The 16,887-nt window shown below is 60.1% G+C and overlaps 3 protein-coding genes across 18 annotated transcripts; 2 read left to right on the top strand and 1 right to left on the bottom strand.

The window, feature by feature from the left end:
* Nucleotides 1-7,378: 7,378 nt before the first annotated feature.
* On the bottom strand, nt 7,379-10,208 carry SLC52A2 (solute carrier family 52 member 2). 7 transcript variants are annotated; one of them, XM_060127401.1, is made up of 5 exons: nt 10,092-10,208; nt 9,226-9,469; nt 8,245-9,112; nt 8,017-8,140; nt 7,379-7,933 (listed from the first exon to the last, which is right to left on the bottom strand). In XM_060127401.1, the coding sequence occupies exons 2-5, from the start codon at nt 9,353-9,355 to the stop codon at nt 7,394-7,396; spliced, it is 1,662 nt and encodes a 553-aa protein (XP_059983384.1). In that variant the 5' UTR covers nt 9,356-9,469; nt 10,092-10,208; the 3' UTR covers nt 7,379-7,393. The 7 variants fall into 7 exon arrangements, with proteins under 7 accessions (XP_059983384.1, XP_059983386.1, XP_059983385.1 ...); XM_060127403.1 differs by having other exon boundaries at nt 9,226-9,465; XM_060127402.1 differs by lacking the exon at nt 10,092-10,208 and adding an exon at nt 9,789-10,085.
* Nucleotides 10,209-10,286: 78 nt separating this feature from the next.
* FBXL6 (F-box and leucine rich repeat protein 6) lies at nt 10,287-13,345 on the top strand. Of its 10 annotated transcripts, XM_060128131.1 has the most exons (9): nt 10,287-10,713; nt 10,989-11,147; nt 11,312-11,375; nt 11,672-11,803; nt 11,879-11,986; nt 12,074-12,187; nt 12,255-12,486; nt 12,575-12,821; nt 13,114-13,345. In XM_060128131.1, the coding sequence occupies exons 1-9, from the start codon at nt 10,313-10,315 to the stop codon at nt 13,262-13,264; spliced, it is 1,608 nt and encodes a 535-aa protein (XP_059984114.1). In that variant the 5' UTR covers nt 10,287-10,312; the 3' UTR covers nt 13,265-13,345. The 10 variants fall into 10 exon arrangements, with proteins under 10 accessions (XP_059984114.1, XP_059984110.1, XP_059984113.1 ...); XM_060128127.1 differs by having other exon boundaries at nt 11,879-12,187; XM_060128130.1 differs by having other exon boundaries at nt 11,672-11,986; nt 12,291-12,486.
* Nucleotides 13,346-14,067: 722 nt separating this feature from the next.
* On the top strand, nt 14,068-15,856 carry TMEM249 (transmembrane protein 249). The gene is made up of 5 exons (XM_060128053.1): nt 14,068-14,330; nt 14,584-14,678; nt 14,794-14,989; nt 15,225-15,310; nt 15,589-15,856. Exons 1-5 carry the CDS (start codon nt 14,108-14,110, stop codon nt 15,736-15,738), a joined length of 750 nt encoding a protein of 249 aa, XP_059984036.1. The 5' UTR covers nt 14,068-14,107; the 3' UTR covers nt 15,739-15,856.
* The last annotated feature ends 1,031 nt before the right edge of the window (nt 15,857-16,887 follow it).

Below are 16,887 nucleotides of genomic sequence, written 5' to 3'. Positions count from 1 at the left end.
GCTAAAGTTTTTCCACAGACAAAAGGCAGGCTGAGGACATGGTGGGCAAGGACCATAGGGTCCTGCTCCGTTTCATCACCACACAAAGTTATTACAATAGTATTATTGTTATTATTATTATTATTATTTTTGCGGTACGCGGGCCTCTCACTGTTGTGGCCTCTCCCGTTGTGGAGCACAGGCTCCGGACACGCAGGCTCAGCGGCCATGGTTCACGGGCCCAGCCACTCCGCGGCATGTGGGATCTTCCTGGACCGGGGCATGAACCCGTGTCCCCTGCCTCAGCAGGTGGACTCTTAACCACCGCGCCACCAGGGAAGCCCCAACAATATTATTTACTATATTCCCAACACTGTATGTTTCATACCTGTGACTCATTTATTTTGTAACTGGACGTTTGTACCTCTTAATCTCCCTCACCTATTTCACTCATCCCCCACCCTTCTCCTCTCTGGCAACCACCAGTTTGTTCTCTGCATCTATGAGTCTGTTTCTGCTTTGATATGTTTGTTCGTTTGTTTTGCTTTTTATTCCACATATAAGTGAAATCGCACAGTATTTGTCTTTCACTGTCTGACTTATTCCACTCAGCATAATAACCTCTAAGTCCATCCATGTTGGGACTTCCCTGGCGGTCCAGTGGTAAGGAATCCGCCTTGCAATGCAGGGGACGCAGGTTCGACCGCTGGTCAGGGAACTAAGATCCCACATGCCGCGGGGCAACTAAGCCCGCGTGCCACAATTACTGAGCTTGCCCGCCTCAACTAGAGAGCCCATGGGCCCTGGACCCCATGCGCCGCAACCAGAGAGAGAAAACCCGCACGCCACAACTAGAGAGAAGACTGCACGCCACAACAAAAGATCCCACATGCCTCAACGAAGATCCCGCGTGCCGCAATTAAGATCCAACACAGCCAAAATAATAAAATCTAAAAACAAACAAAAAAGAGTTGGAACTTCCCTGGTGGCACGGTGGTTAAGAATCCACCTGCCAGTGCAGGGGACACGGGTTCGAGCCGCGGTCCAGGAAAATCCCACATGCTGCGGAGCAACTAAGCCCATGAGCCACAACTGTTGAGCCTCGTTCTAGAGGCCACGAGCCACAACTACTGAGCCCATGCGCCACAACTACTGAAGCCCGCGCACCCTAGAGCCCGCACCCCGTAACTACTGAGCCCATGTGCCACAACCACTGAAGCCCGTGCCCTCCAGGGCCCATGTGCCGCAACTACTGAGTCCGCGTGCTGCAACTACTGAAGCCCATATGCCTAGAGCCCGTGCCCCACAACAAGAGGAGCCACCACAATAAGCCCACGCACTGCAACGAAGAGTAGCCCCCACTCGCCGCAACTAGAGAAAGCCCGCACGCAGCAACGAAGACCCAACGCAGCCAAAAAAAAAAAAAAAAAAAAATCCATCCATGTTGTCACAAACGGCAAGATTTCATACTTTTCTATGGCTGAGTAATACTCCATTGTATATATGTAGCACATCTTCTTTATCCACTCATCTGCCGATAGGTTGTTTCCATATCTTGGCTATTGTAAATAATGCTGCAATAAACATAGGGGTGCATATATCTTTTCTATTTAGTGTTGTTTTCTTCAGACAAATACTCAGAAGTGAAATTGCTGGATCATATGGTGGCTCTGTTTTAATTTTTTGAGGAACCTCCACACTGTTTCCCGTAGTGGCTGCACCAATCGACACTCCCAGCAACAGTGCACGAGGATTTGCTTTTCTCCACATCCTCGCCAACACTTGTTATTTGTTGCTTTTTGATGATGGCCATTCTGACAGGTGTGAGGTGATACCTCATTGTGGTTTTGATATGCATTTCTCTTATAATTAATGATGTTGAGCATCTTTTCATGCGCCTGCTGGCTGAATGTATGTCTTCTTTAGAAAAATGTCTATTTAGGTCTTCTACCCACTTTTTTAACTGGGTTGTTTGTTTTCCTGAGGTTGCATCATGAGTTCTCTGAATATTTTGGATATTACTCCCTTGTTGGATATAACCTTTGCACATATCTTCTTCCATTCAATAGGCTGCTTTTTCATTTTGTTGATAGTTTCTTTTACTATCAAGTAAAAGTGCAACAACTTTTTAGGTTGATGTAGTCCCATTTATTTATTTTTGCTTTTGTTTCTCTGGCCTGAGGAGACATAGCCAAAAAAAAAAAAAAAAAAAAGGCTAAGACTGATGACAAAGAGTGTACAGCCAATGTCTTCTTCTAGGAGATTTATGGCTTCAGGTCTTACATGTAAGTCTTTAATCCATTTTAGTTTATTTTTGTGTGTGAGGTGTGAGAAAGTATATATGAGGTGTGAGGAAGTATATATATGGTGTGAGGAAGTAGTCCAGTTTCTTATGCATGTAGCTGTCCAGTTTTCCCAACACCATGTATTGAAGAGGTTGTCTTTTCCCCTTTGTATATTCTCACCTCTTTTGTTGTAGATTAATTGACCATAAGTGTGTGGGTTTATTTCTGGGCTCCCTATTCTGTTCCACTGATCTATGTGTCTGTCTTGATTACTGTAGCTTTGTAGCCAATTTTATTCTTTTTAAAGATTGCTTTGGGGAACTGGCGGTCCAGTGGTTAGGACTCAGCGCTTTCACTGCCCAGGGCCCGGGTTCAATCCCTCGTTGGGGAACTAAGATCCCACAAACAGTGTGATCAAAAAAACAAAGGATTGTTTTGGCTACTCTGGGTCTCCTGCATCTTGTTATGAACATTAGGATCCGTTTGTTAGGTTTTTGCAAAAGGCCAGCTGGAATTTGATAGGCATCACTTGAATCTCTGGATCAGTGTGCAGAGTTCTGCCACATAAACACCCGAAGTCTTCTGATCCATGAATATTTACTCGCATCTTTAATTTTTTTCAACGGTTTTGTAGTTTTCATGTAAAAGGCTTGCTTTTCTTTTGTTAAACTTATTTCTAAGTATTTTATTCTTTTGATGCTATTGTAAATGAAAAGTTTTTCTTAATTTCATTTTCAGATTTTTTGCTTCTAGTATATAAAGATACAACTGATTTTGGTATATCTATGCTGTAATCTGCAAAATTTGGTTGAATTTGTTTTCTTAGTCCTAATAGTTTTTTTGTGGATTCCTTATGAGTTTCTTTCTTTCCTTTTTAAAAATATTTATTTATTTATTTGGTTGTGCTGGGTCTTAGTTGAGGCAATCAGGCTCCTTAGTTGTGGCACGTGAGCTCCTTAGTTGTGGCATACAAACTCTTAGTTGTGGCGTGCATGTGGGATCTCTTTCCTTGACCAGGGATCGAACCTGGGTCCCCTGCACTGGGAGTGCAGAGTCTTAACCACTGCGCCACTGGGGAAGTCCCTCCTTATGAGTTTCTAAACATAGAATTGTGTCATCTGAGGGACTTCCCCTGTGGTTCAGTGCCTAAGACTCTGCCCTCCCAATGCAGGGGGCCCAGGTTCGATCCCTGGTCAGGGAACTAGATACCACGTGCCGCAACTAAGAGTTCACGTGCCACAACTAAGACCCGGTGCAGCCAAATAAATAAATAAATATTAAAAAAAAAAAGAAAATCAGTTTAAAAAAATCACATCATCTGAGAATAGAGATAGTTTTACCTCTTTTCCAATCTGGATGCCTTTTCTTTCTTTTTCCTGCCTAACTACCCTTGCCAGGACCTGCAGTGCAATGGAGAGCAGACACCTTCGTTTGTGGATCTGCCTGCTTTTCCTCTCTGGATGTTCAAGCCCACGTGCTAACTGGCCCTGGAGCCCGAGCACCCTGGCCTCAGCAACTCTTCGCATCCCTCTGGCTTAAGTCAGCGTGGGGGTGGGGTAGGGGGGGCATGGGCAGCATGGACACCTGCAGCGGGGGGCGGGGCGCTGGGGAGCTGCCTTCCCCACGGCTTGCCTTTAGAGGATTGGCGCCCTGGTCTCCCCGGCCACAACATGTACCCGCTCAGCACTCTCAGAGGGTGTTGTCCACAGAATGTTTTGCAAAGGGAATATCAAGGGCTGGCTCGGGGTATCAACGAGGGATCAGGTAGGGAATCTTTTGCAATCTGCGTTCTAAAGAGCTCGGCTTTCCTGCCTCTCTTGCAAAACGAGGGGAATTTCCAGGCTGCTTTGCCACTTGCCTTTCATTTAGCTCATACAGTTACGCAGACAGAAACCTCCTCCCGGGGGGTCCTGCCGAGGAAGGTCCTGCCTTCTCCCCCACGGGCCTGGCTTGAGGTGTTCTCAGAGGGTCGGACGTCCAGGAGACTCTTCCACGCAGGTTGGAAGTGGGTCAGGGAAGCACCCTGGTCAGGAGCTGGAGTGGCGGCCTGGGAGATGGAAGGGTCATGGGGAGTACAACAGGGAGCGTCTCCAAGAGAATGACCGACTCTCCCCCAGGCAAGGAAAGATTAACCAGTGCTGTGCGTGCAAAGTCTGAACAGTCCTAAATGCTTCAGAGAGGAGACGAAAGAGGATTTCACAACTCCTGCAGCTGTGACAGACAAGAACCAACTCAACTTAAGCAAGAAATTGTGGGCCCACATAACTTGCAAGTCCAAGGGGCTTAGTTTCGGGTACAGCTGGATCCAGGAGATGCCAGAATGCTCTCGGAATTCTGCCTCTCTCCACCCTTCGCTCTGCTTGCCCTGGGACGCCTTCACTCTCTGGTGTGCACCCTGAGGAGTCTGGGTGTTTTTTATAGCTCTTGGGATGACTGACACCCCGAGGCAAATCTCTGTTAGCGCCCGACTTGCTCCCCAGGCCCAGGGCTCCCAGTTCAATCACCATGGGCAGGAGGGTGGGCACCACAGCTGGATTAGCTGGGCACCCACCCAGCCAAAGGGGGGAAGGCAGGGGCCTGTGACTGACAGCCCCTGGAAGGTGCAGTGGAGAGCATGTGGCCCCACTGAGGTGGGCAGCACCCCAGGCCAGTGTGGGCCCGGTCCGAGTGGCCGTTGCTGATAACTGCACCCGCTCCCTCACCAGAGGCCCAGTCACTCCCACACTCCCATCCTCTGGCCCCATTCCCCACAGAAGCGAGGAGGTCCCTTTGAATCCATGGAGGGGAGGGAGCCCCTGAAAGGACTCACCCCTTGTCCCTGAGTCAGGCAGTGGGGCTCTGAACAGGCGCAGATGAGGGGCGTGACCATCCCCTCACCCAGGTGTTGTCACACTCATGCCCGCGTCGGAACCCACACCTGCCTAGGGACCCCGGTGGGCTGACGAAGCCGGTACTGAAGGAAGGTGAAGGCCCCACCTCTACTTGCTCAGCCAGAGCCGGGTGAGCCTCGTCCCTGTCTTGGGGGAGTGGCTGCACACCTGCGGAGGGGCTGCTGCGTGTGGCAGGGCACACCCTGGCTGGCTCTTCTCTGGTTTCGAGAGAACCTGAGCCACAGACCGCAGAGGGCCCGTGGCTCAGCTCTGTTCTCACACAGGGGACACCACCTCCCTTCTGGGGTCTCCTTCTAGTTCCTCACCGGCCCGGGCCTGAGAGACCCTTTGGGCAGGGCTGTGAGCTTGAGTGGCTGGCCACCTGCTGTCCAGCTGGAGGCGTGGGTGCCCGGATAGGGCCCTGGGGGGACGCTCAGGTCTGAGCGGCTGGTGTGGCTGGCCGCCCTGCTTCCCAGCCACTGGCCTCGTGCCCGGATGCCGTGAGCGGGAAGGGCGTGCCGCGCGGCCCTCTAGGACTTGACCCCAGGCATCTTCCTCCCCTGGTTGTTTGGGCTCCTGCCTTGTTCCCTTCGGGTAGCTGACCGGACGCCCTGGAGACGCCAAAGGGCAGGGGCTCCTTCAAGCCACCCCTGCAGTCCTGGCCTCCGGGGCTCAAGGCCAGCCCCCCTCGGGAGACCGTGCCTTGCTTCCCGGGGCCCTCACGCCTGGCACACGTGGCGCAGACACACACGCCGGCGGGGAGGCTGCACACATGCCCAACGTGAGGGAAGGCAGGAAGGAACTGGGGGAAGGCTCCACCAGCCTCCGGCCCCAGGGTGGGCAGGGGAGGGGGGAGGGGCAGCGTCAGAGGCCAGGGGAGGGCACGCGGAGGCCCGGGGCCTCACCACCCCCGTCACACCCTCGGCCTCCTCCCTCCCACTCTCCAGAGGTGGCTTCCACAGCTCACACCCGCCTGCCGGCGCCCCCCTCCCCAGCCCTATCAGGTCAGGGGGCTGGGTGGTTAGCGCCCTGGAGGGCGGTGGCCTTCTGCCCTAAGGGCTGGGCTGTGTCTGGGCCAGCTGGGAGCCTGGTCCTACCACATGCCTGATGGGGGGGGGGCGGTCAAGGCCTGGGGATCTTTCCCTCCCGCCAGGAAGTCCCTCAGCTCAGCCGGTCCTGCCAAGGCCGGGGAGGAAGCCCCTGAGAAGCCTCCGCGCAGCCCAAGTCAAGGACAGGCGGCTTCAGCAGCTTAGAAACGGCATCCGGAGAGGGCTGGCCAGCAGGGCAGGAGCCGCTCCCCCGGAGCCCACGCCCGGCCCCTGGCAGCTGCAGGGCCCCTTGTCTGTGAGAATGGGTGCTCAGTACCACGCCAGTCACGCTGGCTCACGGCTCAGGTGTCCTGCCCCCCGGGGAGCCTGTGTTCCCCCCCAGGCCTCTGCTCCCCACCTGCCCAGGAGGCGGCAGAAGCCCAGGCCCCGGCCCTGCGGCAGCCCCGCCTGAATCCCCTCAGATCGTCCCGGCCCTCCTGGCTCGGGGCGCACTCCAGTCCCCACCAGTCCTGTGTGTGGGAGCCCCCGGTGCAGGACAGCCTGTGTTTGGTGCTGAGCTCCCTGCAGACGCCAACAAGCAAAGGCCTGGACTGCTGTCCCAGGGTGGGGACAGAGCGTGGGCTGCTCAGAGCCAAGGCCATCTGCCAGCAGCCCAGGGAGAAGGCAGCCACTGTCGCGTCTGTGTGAATAAAGGGTTTGGGGCCTTTGCAAGTTTGATCACAGGAGCTACAAACGAGGCTGGTGGTTTGGGGGAGGGGACCACGTCCTTCGGCAGAAGAATCCCAAGATCGGCTGGACCCTCACACCTTGGTCTCTTCTAAGTCCCACTCGCTGAGCCCTTTCTGTGCCAGGACCTGGCAACAAGCCCCGGGCACAAATCCCCCAGTAGGATCCTCCCATAAAGCAGCGGGTAAGTGGGCCACACCCAGGCCACAAAGGCAGCGACTACGAGGCAGCCCATGCGGCCTGACCCTCGTGCCTGGCTGGCTCGGCCCACCAGACAGCCTCTGACTGCCGTAGCCTGTGTGGGTCCTTGGCCTACACTCCAGGCCCTGGGGGCTGGCCTTCACCCTCCCTCTGGGCAGTTCTCTATGTGTATCTGTGTTTAGGAGAAGGTTCTATGACCTCCAAGACCTATGAGTGCCCCAGGGAGTGGGACAGGCCCCTGTTGAACAGGTCAGGCTACTGCTCTAGCTCAGGGGAGGTCTATCTACACAGCAAGAGTTGTTCCTAGGGTTAGCTCCAACTCATGAAATGAACACACTTTATTGTACAAATCCCACACACGTCCTGGGCCTGGGCCAAATCCACATCCCCAGCTGGGCCCTGCCTCCGAGCCTGCTCTGTGGTCCCAACCCTGGCCTGCAGTGCCAGGTTCTCCCGTGGAGTACGCAGGCATCCGTGAGCAGGCTGCTTGTAGGGTGGGCCTCCCTGGGCTGTGGGCACGCAGGCACTGTGGCAACCCCAACCTGAAGACAAGTGGAGTGGAGCGGAGTCCCCACCTGCTCAGGCTTAGGGGCCACAAGGGTCCACACAGTCCTTCCCGCTGCGGAACACATGGTAGATGCTGGTGGGAGGGAACATGGCCACGGCGCCGAGCAGAGAGCCCACCTGGATGGCCACGCCAGCTGCCAGCAACGACTGCTGGCCCCCCCCATGCAGCAGGGAGCTGGAAGCCACCTTCACGTATGAGAACACGCCGAGACACAGAACCCACGACACCACCTGGGAAGGTGGACACAGTAGCAGGCTGAGCGTGAGATGCCCCTGCTCTAGGGTGAACCCCCTCCCTACTGCCACCCTCTTTGCTTCACTGTGCCCCAACATACTTACCACAAGGACCACGCCTGCAGAGGTGCCCACCAGAGGTGGGCAGGGGCTCAGGATTGCCAGCGCCATCAGGTAGGCCCCAAAGAGCATGCCCAGCAGGGAGAGACTGCCCAGCCCTGCCAGGGACCTGCCAGGAGTGAGCAAAAACTCAGGGCTCAGGCCCAGGCTCTGAGCCAGGCCCAGGCTCTCACCCCTAAGTCCCACCCTGAGTGGCCTGGGCTGCCCGTATACCTGCATAGAATACCCATGGCCAGGAAGCAGGCGAGGGGGTTGGCGGCACTGCCCAGCACCACAGCCAAGTGGTAGGCTGGGCGCCCATAGGGCAAGCAGGAATAGCTCTGCACAGCAGGCAACACGCCATTGGTCAGAGCGTTGGTGACGGCCAGCAGGCCCAGCAGGCAGACACTACGGGTGGAGAGCAGCCGATGGGCCGCAGGTTCTGGGCTGCAGGTGGTGCCTGCCGCCTTGCTGGGAGACTCCTGCAGGGGTGAGGCCTCTTCCTCTTCCTCCACTCCAGGGGCTCCCGCCTGCAGGCCAGGCCCTGGGCCTCCTGTGGGTACAGGCGGTGGTGATGGCAACAGCACCAGGAGACCCTGAAAGGCGGCAGCTGAAACGACTAATAGGGCGGACAATACCCCAAAAAAAGTGCTGGCAGGAAAACGCTCTGGGAAGTCAATGGGGGGCCCAGGAGTGCCATTGGTGGGGGTTGGTGGGCACTCGAGGCGACCCACACCCTGCACTAGGGCCAGCACACAGGGCAGCAGGGCGCTGAGGCCCTGACCCAGGAAGAAGGACCGCAGGAAGGAAGGCGGCAAGCGGCTCAGGAAGGGCAGGAACGTGACATTCGAAGCACAACAGGCCAGCGCCAGCACGAAGGAGAGAGTCAGGAAGGCCACTGAGTACTCCTGCCCCGCCACTGCTGCCACGTGGGGCCACAGGGGGGCCAGCAGGGCCGTGCCCACCACACTCAGCGCCTGCACCACTTGGATGGGGGCCCTCTCGCCCTTGCCCGGGGCCAGCCGCCTCCACAGGGTCACCACCAGCAGACCCAGGTTCCCCAGTGCCACAAGCACAGAGAGGTAGGAGGGGAGACTCCAACCTGCAAGGAAGAAAAGGAGGAAGCCGTGTCAGGGGCAGGATGCGCAGGTCCAGAGAGCAGCTGCAACCCACCTCCCCCGCACGCAGCCTCGCCCCCTGCCCACATGAACTCACCCTCGGGGAGGTCTTTCACCACCACAGGCAGCTCCACCCAGATCCCGTTGATGGCAGCCCATGAGCCCATGCCAAAGAGGGCTACCAGCACGTGGGTCAGCACCAGACGGCCCAGCGGGGGTGCTGCCATTTAGCCCAAGGCCGGAGCCTTCAGGACAGGGCAGAGGTCACAGCCAGCTCTTCTTTCCCCACGTAGGTCCACAAAAGACCTTCGGCTCCTCCGGGAACTGAAGACTTCGTCTAGCTTGAAAAAAAGTAACATGCATGCAAAATCACAAGGGAAAGACACAGAACTGTTGTCAGGAAAGGACCAGACGGCCCAGACCAGGGAAACTGGGGGGATGCCGGGGGTGGGGGATGGGGAGGAGAAGGGACAAAGCACACCGGCAGCCTGTGTCGGGGTCACGACACAGCAAAGGCCGGCGCCAGGCAGGGAAGCAAGAAGGCGCCGAAGCCCAGGAGAGTATGATCAAAGAGGGAGATGATCTTCGGGTGTGAGCTACCGAGACCGCCAAAGCACTACCCCGCACGGATACGGGACAAGGACTCCGGGACAGGTCTACCTCTCAGGCGCCAAGCACACCTATACGGCTTCTGCGAGACCCCGGACAGCCGGAGCCAAGTCGGGGCTGGGGATGTGGCCACGGCGGGCACCGCCCCTCGCTGCACCACGGGGGCGGCGGAGAGCCGACCGGTGCGCTGGGGTGCCTGAGCCTCCCGGTCCTGAACGAGCGCGCTCCCTGACCCGGCGACCGGCCGTCCCGCCACACTTCGAGGGCGCCGCCTCCGGCCCAGGGTCGAGGACCCAGCACAGAACGGGTGGGGCCGGAAAATGCAGCCGAGCGGGAGCGAGGACTCCAACTCACCCGCCAGGACTCGCAGAAACCACCCGCCGGCGCGCCCCAGCGCCCGATATCCCGCTCCGGAAATCGAGTGGGGCGTCCAGGGGCAGGGGCGGGTAGGGCCAGCCCGGGGCCCTGACCCCGCCCCGCGAGGCAAGCCTCGCCTCCGCCGGCCACACCCCTTCCGCCGCAGGCTCCGCCTCTTCCGCTCCCCCTGGGCGGAACTCGGAACGCAGCGAGTGGCTATGGCTCCGGGTGTGGCCCGGCGGGCCCGGCAAAGGGTCCGGATCTTGCCGCTGGCCGGGGCGCGGAGCCGCTCGGCGGAGGACTGGTGGTGGGATCGGCTGGCCCCGAGCGGCTCCGGTTACCACCTGCTGCAGTCGGACAGCATGCTGCTGGTGTTGCCAGGTCCGGGGCCCGCCCGCCGCCGCGCTCAGAGGCGCGCCGCCCGCCGTGCTCAGCTGCTGCGGCTCCACGGGGCCCGCGCCGCTGAGGCCAAGGCCAAGCCCAGGACCGCACCCGCACCCGCGCCCGCACCGCAGCAGGAGCCCGACCCGGGCTGGGGCGACCGCATTCCCTTGGAAATCCTGCTGCAGATTTTCGGGCTGCTGGTGGCGGCGGATGGGCCTATACCCTTCCTTGGCAGGTACCCCAGGACCATCGCGCACAGCGCCGGGTCTCAGGCTGACCTCTTAGGCACTCAGCGGGTGGCTGAGCGCCCACACACGCGTCTCAGAGAGCGCAGTCTCTCAGGGCGTCCAGCTGGAATCCCAGGGGCACGACCTTGAACTGAGGGGTCCGCAGCGTTGTGAGAGTTGGCGGGGGGCAGGTCCCTCCTCTTAGAAAACCCCATAGCGACAGCCATTGAGGGCGAGCGTCGACCACAAAAGGCCCGGCCCCTCAGGAGAGGTTTTCTCCCAGGGCTGCACGCGTGTGCCGCCGCTGGCGCGAGGCCGCCTCCCAGCCAGCGCTCTGGTACACCCTCACCCTGTCACCCCCGCTGGTTGGCCGCCCCGCCAGGAGTGGGACCAAGACTGAGAAGAAGCTTCTTGCATCCCTGGAGTGGCTTATGCCCAGTCGGTGAGCAGTTCCATCTTTTTCTTATCCCCTCATTCCGCTTGTGTGTTGTGTGAATGCCCCAGGCCCCCTCCTGCCTCCCTGCACGAAGGTGATGGGTGGGGAGAAGGCTGGCAGAAGGGGCAGCATGGGAACACTGTGCAGCTCTGCCTCTGCTGTCGGCCCAGGTTCTCACAGCTCCAGAGGCTGACTCTCATCCACTGGAAGTCTCAGGTACACCCTGTGTTGAAGGTGAGAGCTCGAGGCTGCCCTGCACGCCAGCCATGACACTCTGGGGTTACCCACCAGGGAGTGGGTCAGGTACCGTGGGGCCCAACGATGCCCCACGAAGATGCCTGCTTGGTTCTCCTTTCCTGGAGTGTCTTCCAGCAGGGAGGTGTGAGAGGTGGGAGCACCCAGGTAGGCCTGGCATGGCCAGAAAGGAGACCATTGCTGAGGCAGTAAAGTGCGGTTGGCGTCAGCCATTGGTCCGTTTCCCTTGTGGACCACAGCCTGCCCTCCCCCAACCGGCCCTCTGTTTTCCACAGCTGGTTAGCGAGTCCTGTCCCCGGCTCACCTTCCTCAAGCTTTCCGATTGCCACGGTGTGACCCCTGACACTCTGATCATGCTAGCCAAAGCCTGCCCCCAGCTCCACAGCCTGGACATACAGCATTCCATGGTGAGCCCAGGAGTCCCCAGGGGCCCCAAGGAAGCCTGGGCTGCGTTGACCGGTACCTCTGTGCTGGGTCTCCAGGTGGACTCCACGGCTGTGGTAAGCTTCTTGGAGGAGGCGGGGCCCCGAATGCGGAAGCTGTGGCTGACCTACAGCTCCCAGACGACAGCTATCTTGGGTGCACTGTTGGTATGTTGGTCACGGGCAGGAGCAGAGCTGGGTGCTGAGCCAGGGACTGCCAGGCCTCCGACCCTGTGTTCTCCCCCACCACTACAGGGCAGCTGCTGCCCACAACTCCAGCTCCTGGAGGTGAGCACAGGCCTCAACCACAACAGCACTCCCCTCCAGCTGCCTGTCGAGGCCCTGCAGAAAGGCTGCCCCCAGCTGCAGGTACCTGCCGCCCCACCCCTTCCACCTGTTGCCCCCTCCCCATCTGCAGCCTGGGCCTCGCTCCCAGGTGTTGCGGCTGCTGAACCTCATGTGGCTTCCCAAGCCTTCCGGGCGAGCGACGCCTCCTGGCCCAGGCTTCCCCAGCCTTGAGGAGCTCTGCCTTGCCAGCTCCACCTGCAACTTTGTGAGCAACGAGGTCCTGGACCGCCTGCTCCACGGCTCCCCTCACCTGCGCTTGCTGGATCTCCGCGGCTGTGCTCGAATCACACCTGCTGGCCTGCATGACCTTCCATGTCAGGGTCAGCACTCCTCGGGTGGTGGCTGGGCAGGTGGGATGTGGGGATTCTTGCCCACCCCGCAGCTCATGCCCATTCCTCTCACCTCCAGAGCTGGAGCAACTTCACCTGGGCCTGTATGGCATGTCAGACCGGCTGACTCTAGCCAAGGAGGGCAGCCTTCTGTTAACTCAGAAGTGGTGTCACACTCTGCGGGAGCTGGACTTGAGTGGCCAGGGCTTCAGTGAGAGGGACCTGGAGCAGGCCTTAGCTGCCTTCTCAGGCGCCCCCGGGGGCTCGCACCTGGCACTGTGCTCCCTCAACCTCCGGGGCACCCGGGTCACAGCAAGCACAGTCAGGTCAGCATCCCCACCCCCGCCAGTTCCTTGGAGCCAGTATGGCTTGATCCCCTGTCCTGCCTGGCTCGCCAGCTCCAGGGCTCTGAAAAGGGAGCCCATCCTGGCCCAGCCCCTGCTTGGGGTTGGCCTTAGGGACACCAAGGGTACTGGGCTTGGGCCTTTGGGCTGTAGGTGGCAGAGCCAGCCGCGGTGCAAGGGTAGAGAGGGCTCCTTAGACTGGCTCAGCCATGCTGTGCCTGGGTCTTCTTGGGGCCAGTGGCTCAACCTCCCATGGCCTGCACTGCTCCCACAGCGCTGTGATCAGCAACTGCCCGGGTCTGCTGTACCTCAACCTGGAGTCCTGCCGCTGCCTTCCCCGGGGCCTGAAGCGGGCCTACCGGGGCGCAGAGGAAGTCCAGTGGTGCCTGCGGCAGCTGCTCACCAGCCTGGCCCCTCCCAGCTAGGCAGCTCCAGCCAGCCCGCCCTGCCCCCTTTCCCAGTTTTGAATGTGTGAGCGTTTTGTTACAATAAAACACTTTTAGGAACTCATGTGTGGTCTTTGGGATCCCAGTGAGAGGCTAGGGGTTGTCCCTGAGGGAACTACTGGGGGCTGCAGCTGGCCCAGAACCTGTGTGTTGCGGCGCTGGGGGCAGCCCCCCAGGGCTCCTGAGTCAGCCTGTGGCTGGGCCTTGCCTGCTCAATCCTGGGCTCAAATCTTGGACTGAGTGTGAGTGAGTGTGTGTGTGTGTGTGTGTGTGTGCGCGCTTTCCACCCTCAGGGACACTAAGGTGAGCTGTCTGTGTTTGTATATGAGCCTCCTGGGCTCAAATCTTGGACTGAGTGTGTGTGTGCGTGCGTGTCTGTGCTTTCCACCCTCAGGGACACTAAGGTGAGCTGTCTGTGTTTGTATATGAGGTTCTGACCCGGGCAGAGGCGGCAGTGGGGAAGGGGAGGCCATGCTCAGCCACGGGGCTCGTGGTGGGGCCCCTGCCTACAGATTCCTCTCCAGCTCAGGCCTGGGATGTCCCACTACCCCACCCTTCAGGTGAGGACTGTGAACCAGGCTGTACAGGGGGCCTCCGGTGGGGTGGGGCCTAGCGGGGGAAGTGCACGCCCACCGCAGGGCCGGGCCGGGCGACTCCCTGGAGACGGGAAGATCAACAGGACGACCCTAATAGAACCGCCGCCCAGAGCTTCTAGAAGCCGGCGTCGCCCAGCCTAGACCGCCACTCGGTGTCGCTCCCCTGCCTTCGCCTGAGAACTGCTTTTTCCTGGACCGCAACCCTGAAGGCTTTATTCTCCCAGGTATGAGTGTGGCTGTGAGCAGTGGGCAGTGGCAACAGACAAGCCGCACAGCTGACGGTCTGTACCCGACCCAGGCCCCCAAGGGCCGGTTCAGCGGCCTGCCTACGACCGCCGGCAGCAAGCCCTTTCAGCTCTGGGCCCAAGGACTCTTCTGCACCGAGCGCAACCTGGCCAAGCGCCTCAAGAACAACAGTTTCTACCCGTTCACGCAGCAGCAGCCCAACGGTGAGGGCGACACTCAGTTGCCAGGGGACCAGAACCCGGCGGAGCGGCGACGCGGGGCGGGGACTGGAATCTGAACGGGGCGGGGCCGGGCCGGCTGCGGCCTTCGCGGGCGCTGGAACTGCAGGCTGGACCCCGACAGCGGCCCCGGGCCCTGCGGCCGGCGGGCAGTTCCGGGTCCAAGCCCTGGCACTTCCACCTCGGGCTGCGAGCAGGGTCCCGGTATCCTCACGCGCCTCTGCCGCGCCGCCCCCAGTCTTCGTGCTCGAGTACTACCTGGACACGCTGTGGAAGGGGACGCTGCTCTTCATCGTCTGCTTCTTCCTCGTCAGCTTCGGGCTTGTGAGCGAGGTCTGAGCTCCTGGGCCCGCCCCCCACGGCCTTCCTACCCTGGGGGCCGGACCCCCACTCGGTGCCCCGCCCCCGGGTCCCGCGGCGGCTCAGAAAGTCCCCGCGGCGCCCACAGGTGCAGAAGCAGAAGACTTGGGGCTTCCCTGCCTACGGCGTGGGCGTGGGCCTGTGGCTCATGATCTCGTCGCTGCCGCGGCGCCGCCTGGTGCTGAACCACGTGCGCGGCGTGTACCACTTCTCCATCCAGGGCCGCACCGTGTGTCAGGCCCCCATGCACCTGGTCTACGTGCGCATGGCGCTCAGCTCCGATGGTGACGCACGGGGCGGGCCGCGGACTGGGGGATGGCGTCCAGGGGAAGGGGAAGCCACGTGGAGTGGGGAGGAGCAGACAACTGGCCCATGCCCCCGCCCCCGGAGCCCCCGCCCCCGGAGCCCCCGCCCCCGGAGCCCCCGCCCCCGGAGCCCCCGCCCCCGGAGCCCCCGCCCCCGGAGCCCCCGCCCCCGGCTCTACAGGGACCTGGCGCTGAGCGGCTTGCCCCTTGCCAGCCTACGGAAGGTGCTTCTTCCAGCTGGTTCTGTGCGGCCACAAGCTGGAGCCGCTGGTGCTGGTGCAGCTGTCGGAGCGCTACGAGGTGGGTCCCTCCCAGCCCGCCACGGGGTCCCAGACACGCTCCCTGCCCCTCCTTGGTTCAACATGACGCCAGCCACTGTTTAGGGTCTTAAGATAGGGCCATTTCGCAGGTGGAGAGTGCATACAGCGGGGACCTGGCCCAGGCCCTCGAGCTGGGAGCCAGCGGAGAGGGCGCCGGGGCTGACGGGCAGGGCTGGAGGTGCGGTCTGGCCAAGGGGAGGGGACGCCTCCGGCGCAGCTCTTGTTCAGGCAAGAGCTGACCGCCACCCGCTCGCACAGCAAATGGAATACCTCGGCCGTCGTATTGCCCGGAAGCTCAACATTAACTACTTCGACTGCTTGGCCACGTCGTACCGGCACGTGGTCCGCCACTGGCCGCCGGGGGCCACCTTCAGCCCGGGCATCCTGCTGCACCAGAACGGTGCCTAGGACAAGCGGAACTCTCACAAGTCAGCCCAGGACTTGTGATGCTGCCAGCTGGCGCCCACCCCTCCCCCACCCCGGGACTACATTCTCCCTTCCCCTCCAGTCTCCCGCCTCCACCTGACCACTGGCCTTCTTCTCAATAAAGCGACCTCCTGCTCCAAGCCTGCTCATTTCCTCCGTGCGGTGGGGGCCGCCGCCCCAGGGCCCTCCCGTGGTGCACACCTCGCAGGGCCTCAGGGAGCCTTTCAGGGAGCAACCCCGGAGTTTGGGTTGGAAGATGGGGGTCGCAGTGGGACTGAGGGTGACAAGTAGCCAGGCCTCTAGAACACGTGTGGGACACACTGCCTCTCTCGGTCAGTAGCAGTGAACTGGTCCTTCCAGGCTTTGGAAGTGCTGACCAATGAGCAGAATCCAGGAGTCAGAATCTGATCTGTCCAGTCTGGGTCAGGTGCTGTTCTAGTCCAGTCAGCAATGGGATGGGGGCACCACTGAAGGTCCAGCACTGTGCCTAGGGGTGGATCCTGCACTGGACACTAGTGGAGTTTCCCCTGCGGAGCTCTAGGCCAGAGCTCAAGGCCTGCTGGGGAGTAGACCCACCATATCCCTGGAGCGTGCTCCTGCCTGCCTGCTGGAACCCCAGTCCCATGTTCCCTGTCCAGCGGGTGTTCTTGCCTCCTGGGTGCTGGAAGCTGCTGTGGGAGCGGAGAAGGCACCTGGGTCTTCCTGTCAGCATTTTTTCTCAGGGCCATGCTCACGACCCAGGTCTTTGTGCATTGTATCAGCTGAGTGTCCCTGGAACCAGAACCAGCTGCATAATTTGCAGGGCCCCATGCAAACTGAAAATGCAGAGGTCCCTGTTAAAAAGTTATTAAGAATTTCCAGATGGCAGCACAAGAGCATTAAACCAAGTGCACCCGTTAGTGCTGGGGGCTTACCTGCCCACCAGCCAGCAGGCTGAACAGCCAGGTGTGTAGGCATCCAGCCCCACCCACCAGCAGGTTGGCACCAGACCTGGGATCCCCTGTGCCCACAGCCAGCCCCACCCACCAGTGAGCCTGCACCCTCTGCATGAGGCAAGGTCTGGCAGCCCACTGGTCCAGGGGCCAGCCCCATCTACAAGTGTGCCCACAGTAGCAGGCCTTGCCACAACAG

This window comes from Lagenorhynchus albirostris, chromosome 17 (genome assembly GCF_949774975.1).
Source record: "Lagenorhynchus albirostris chromosome 17, mLagAlb1.1, whole genome shotgun sequence".
NCBI lineage: Eukaryota > Metazoa > Chordata > Mammalia > Artiodactyla > Delphinidae > Lagenorhynchus > Lagenorhynchus albirostris.
This window is presented reverse-complemented; position numbering and strand designations above follow the sequence as displayed.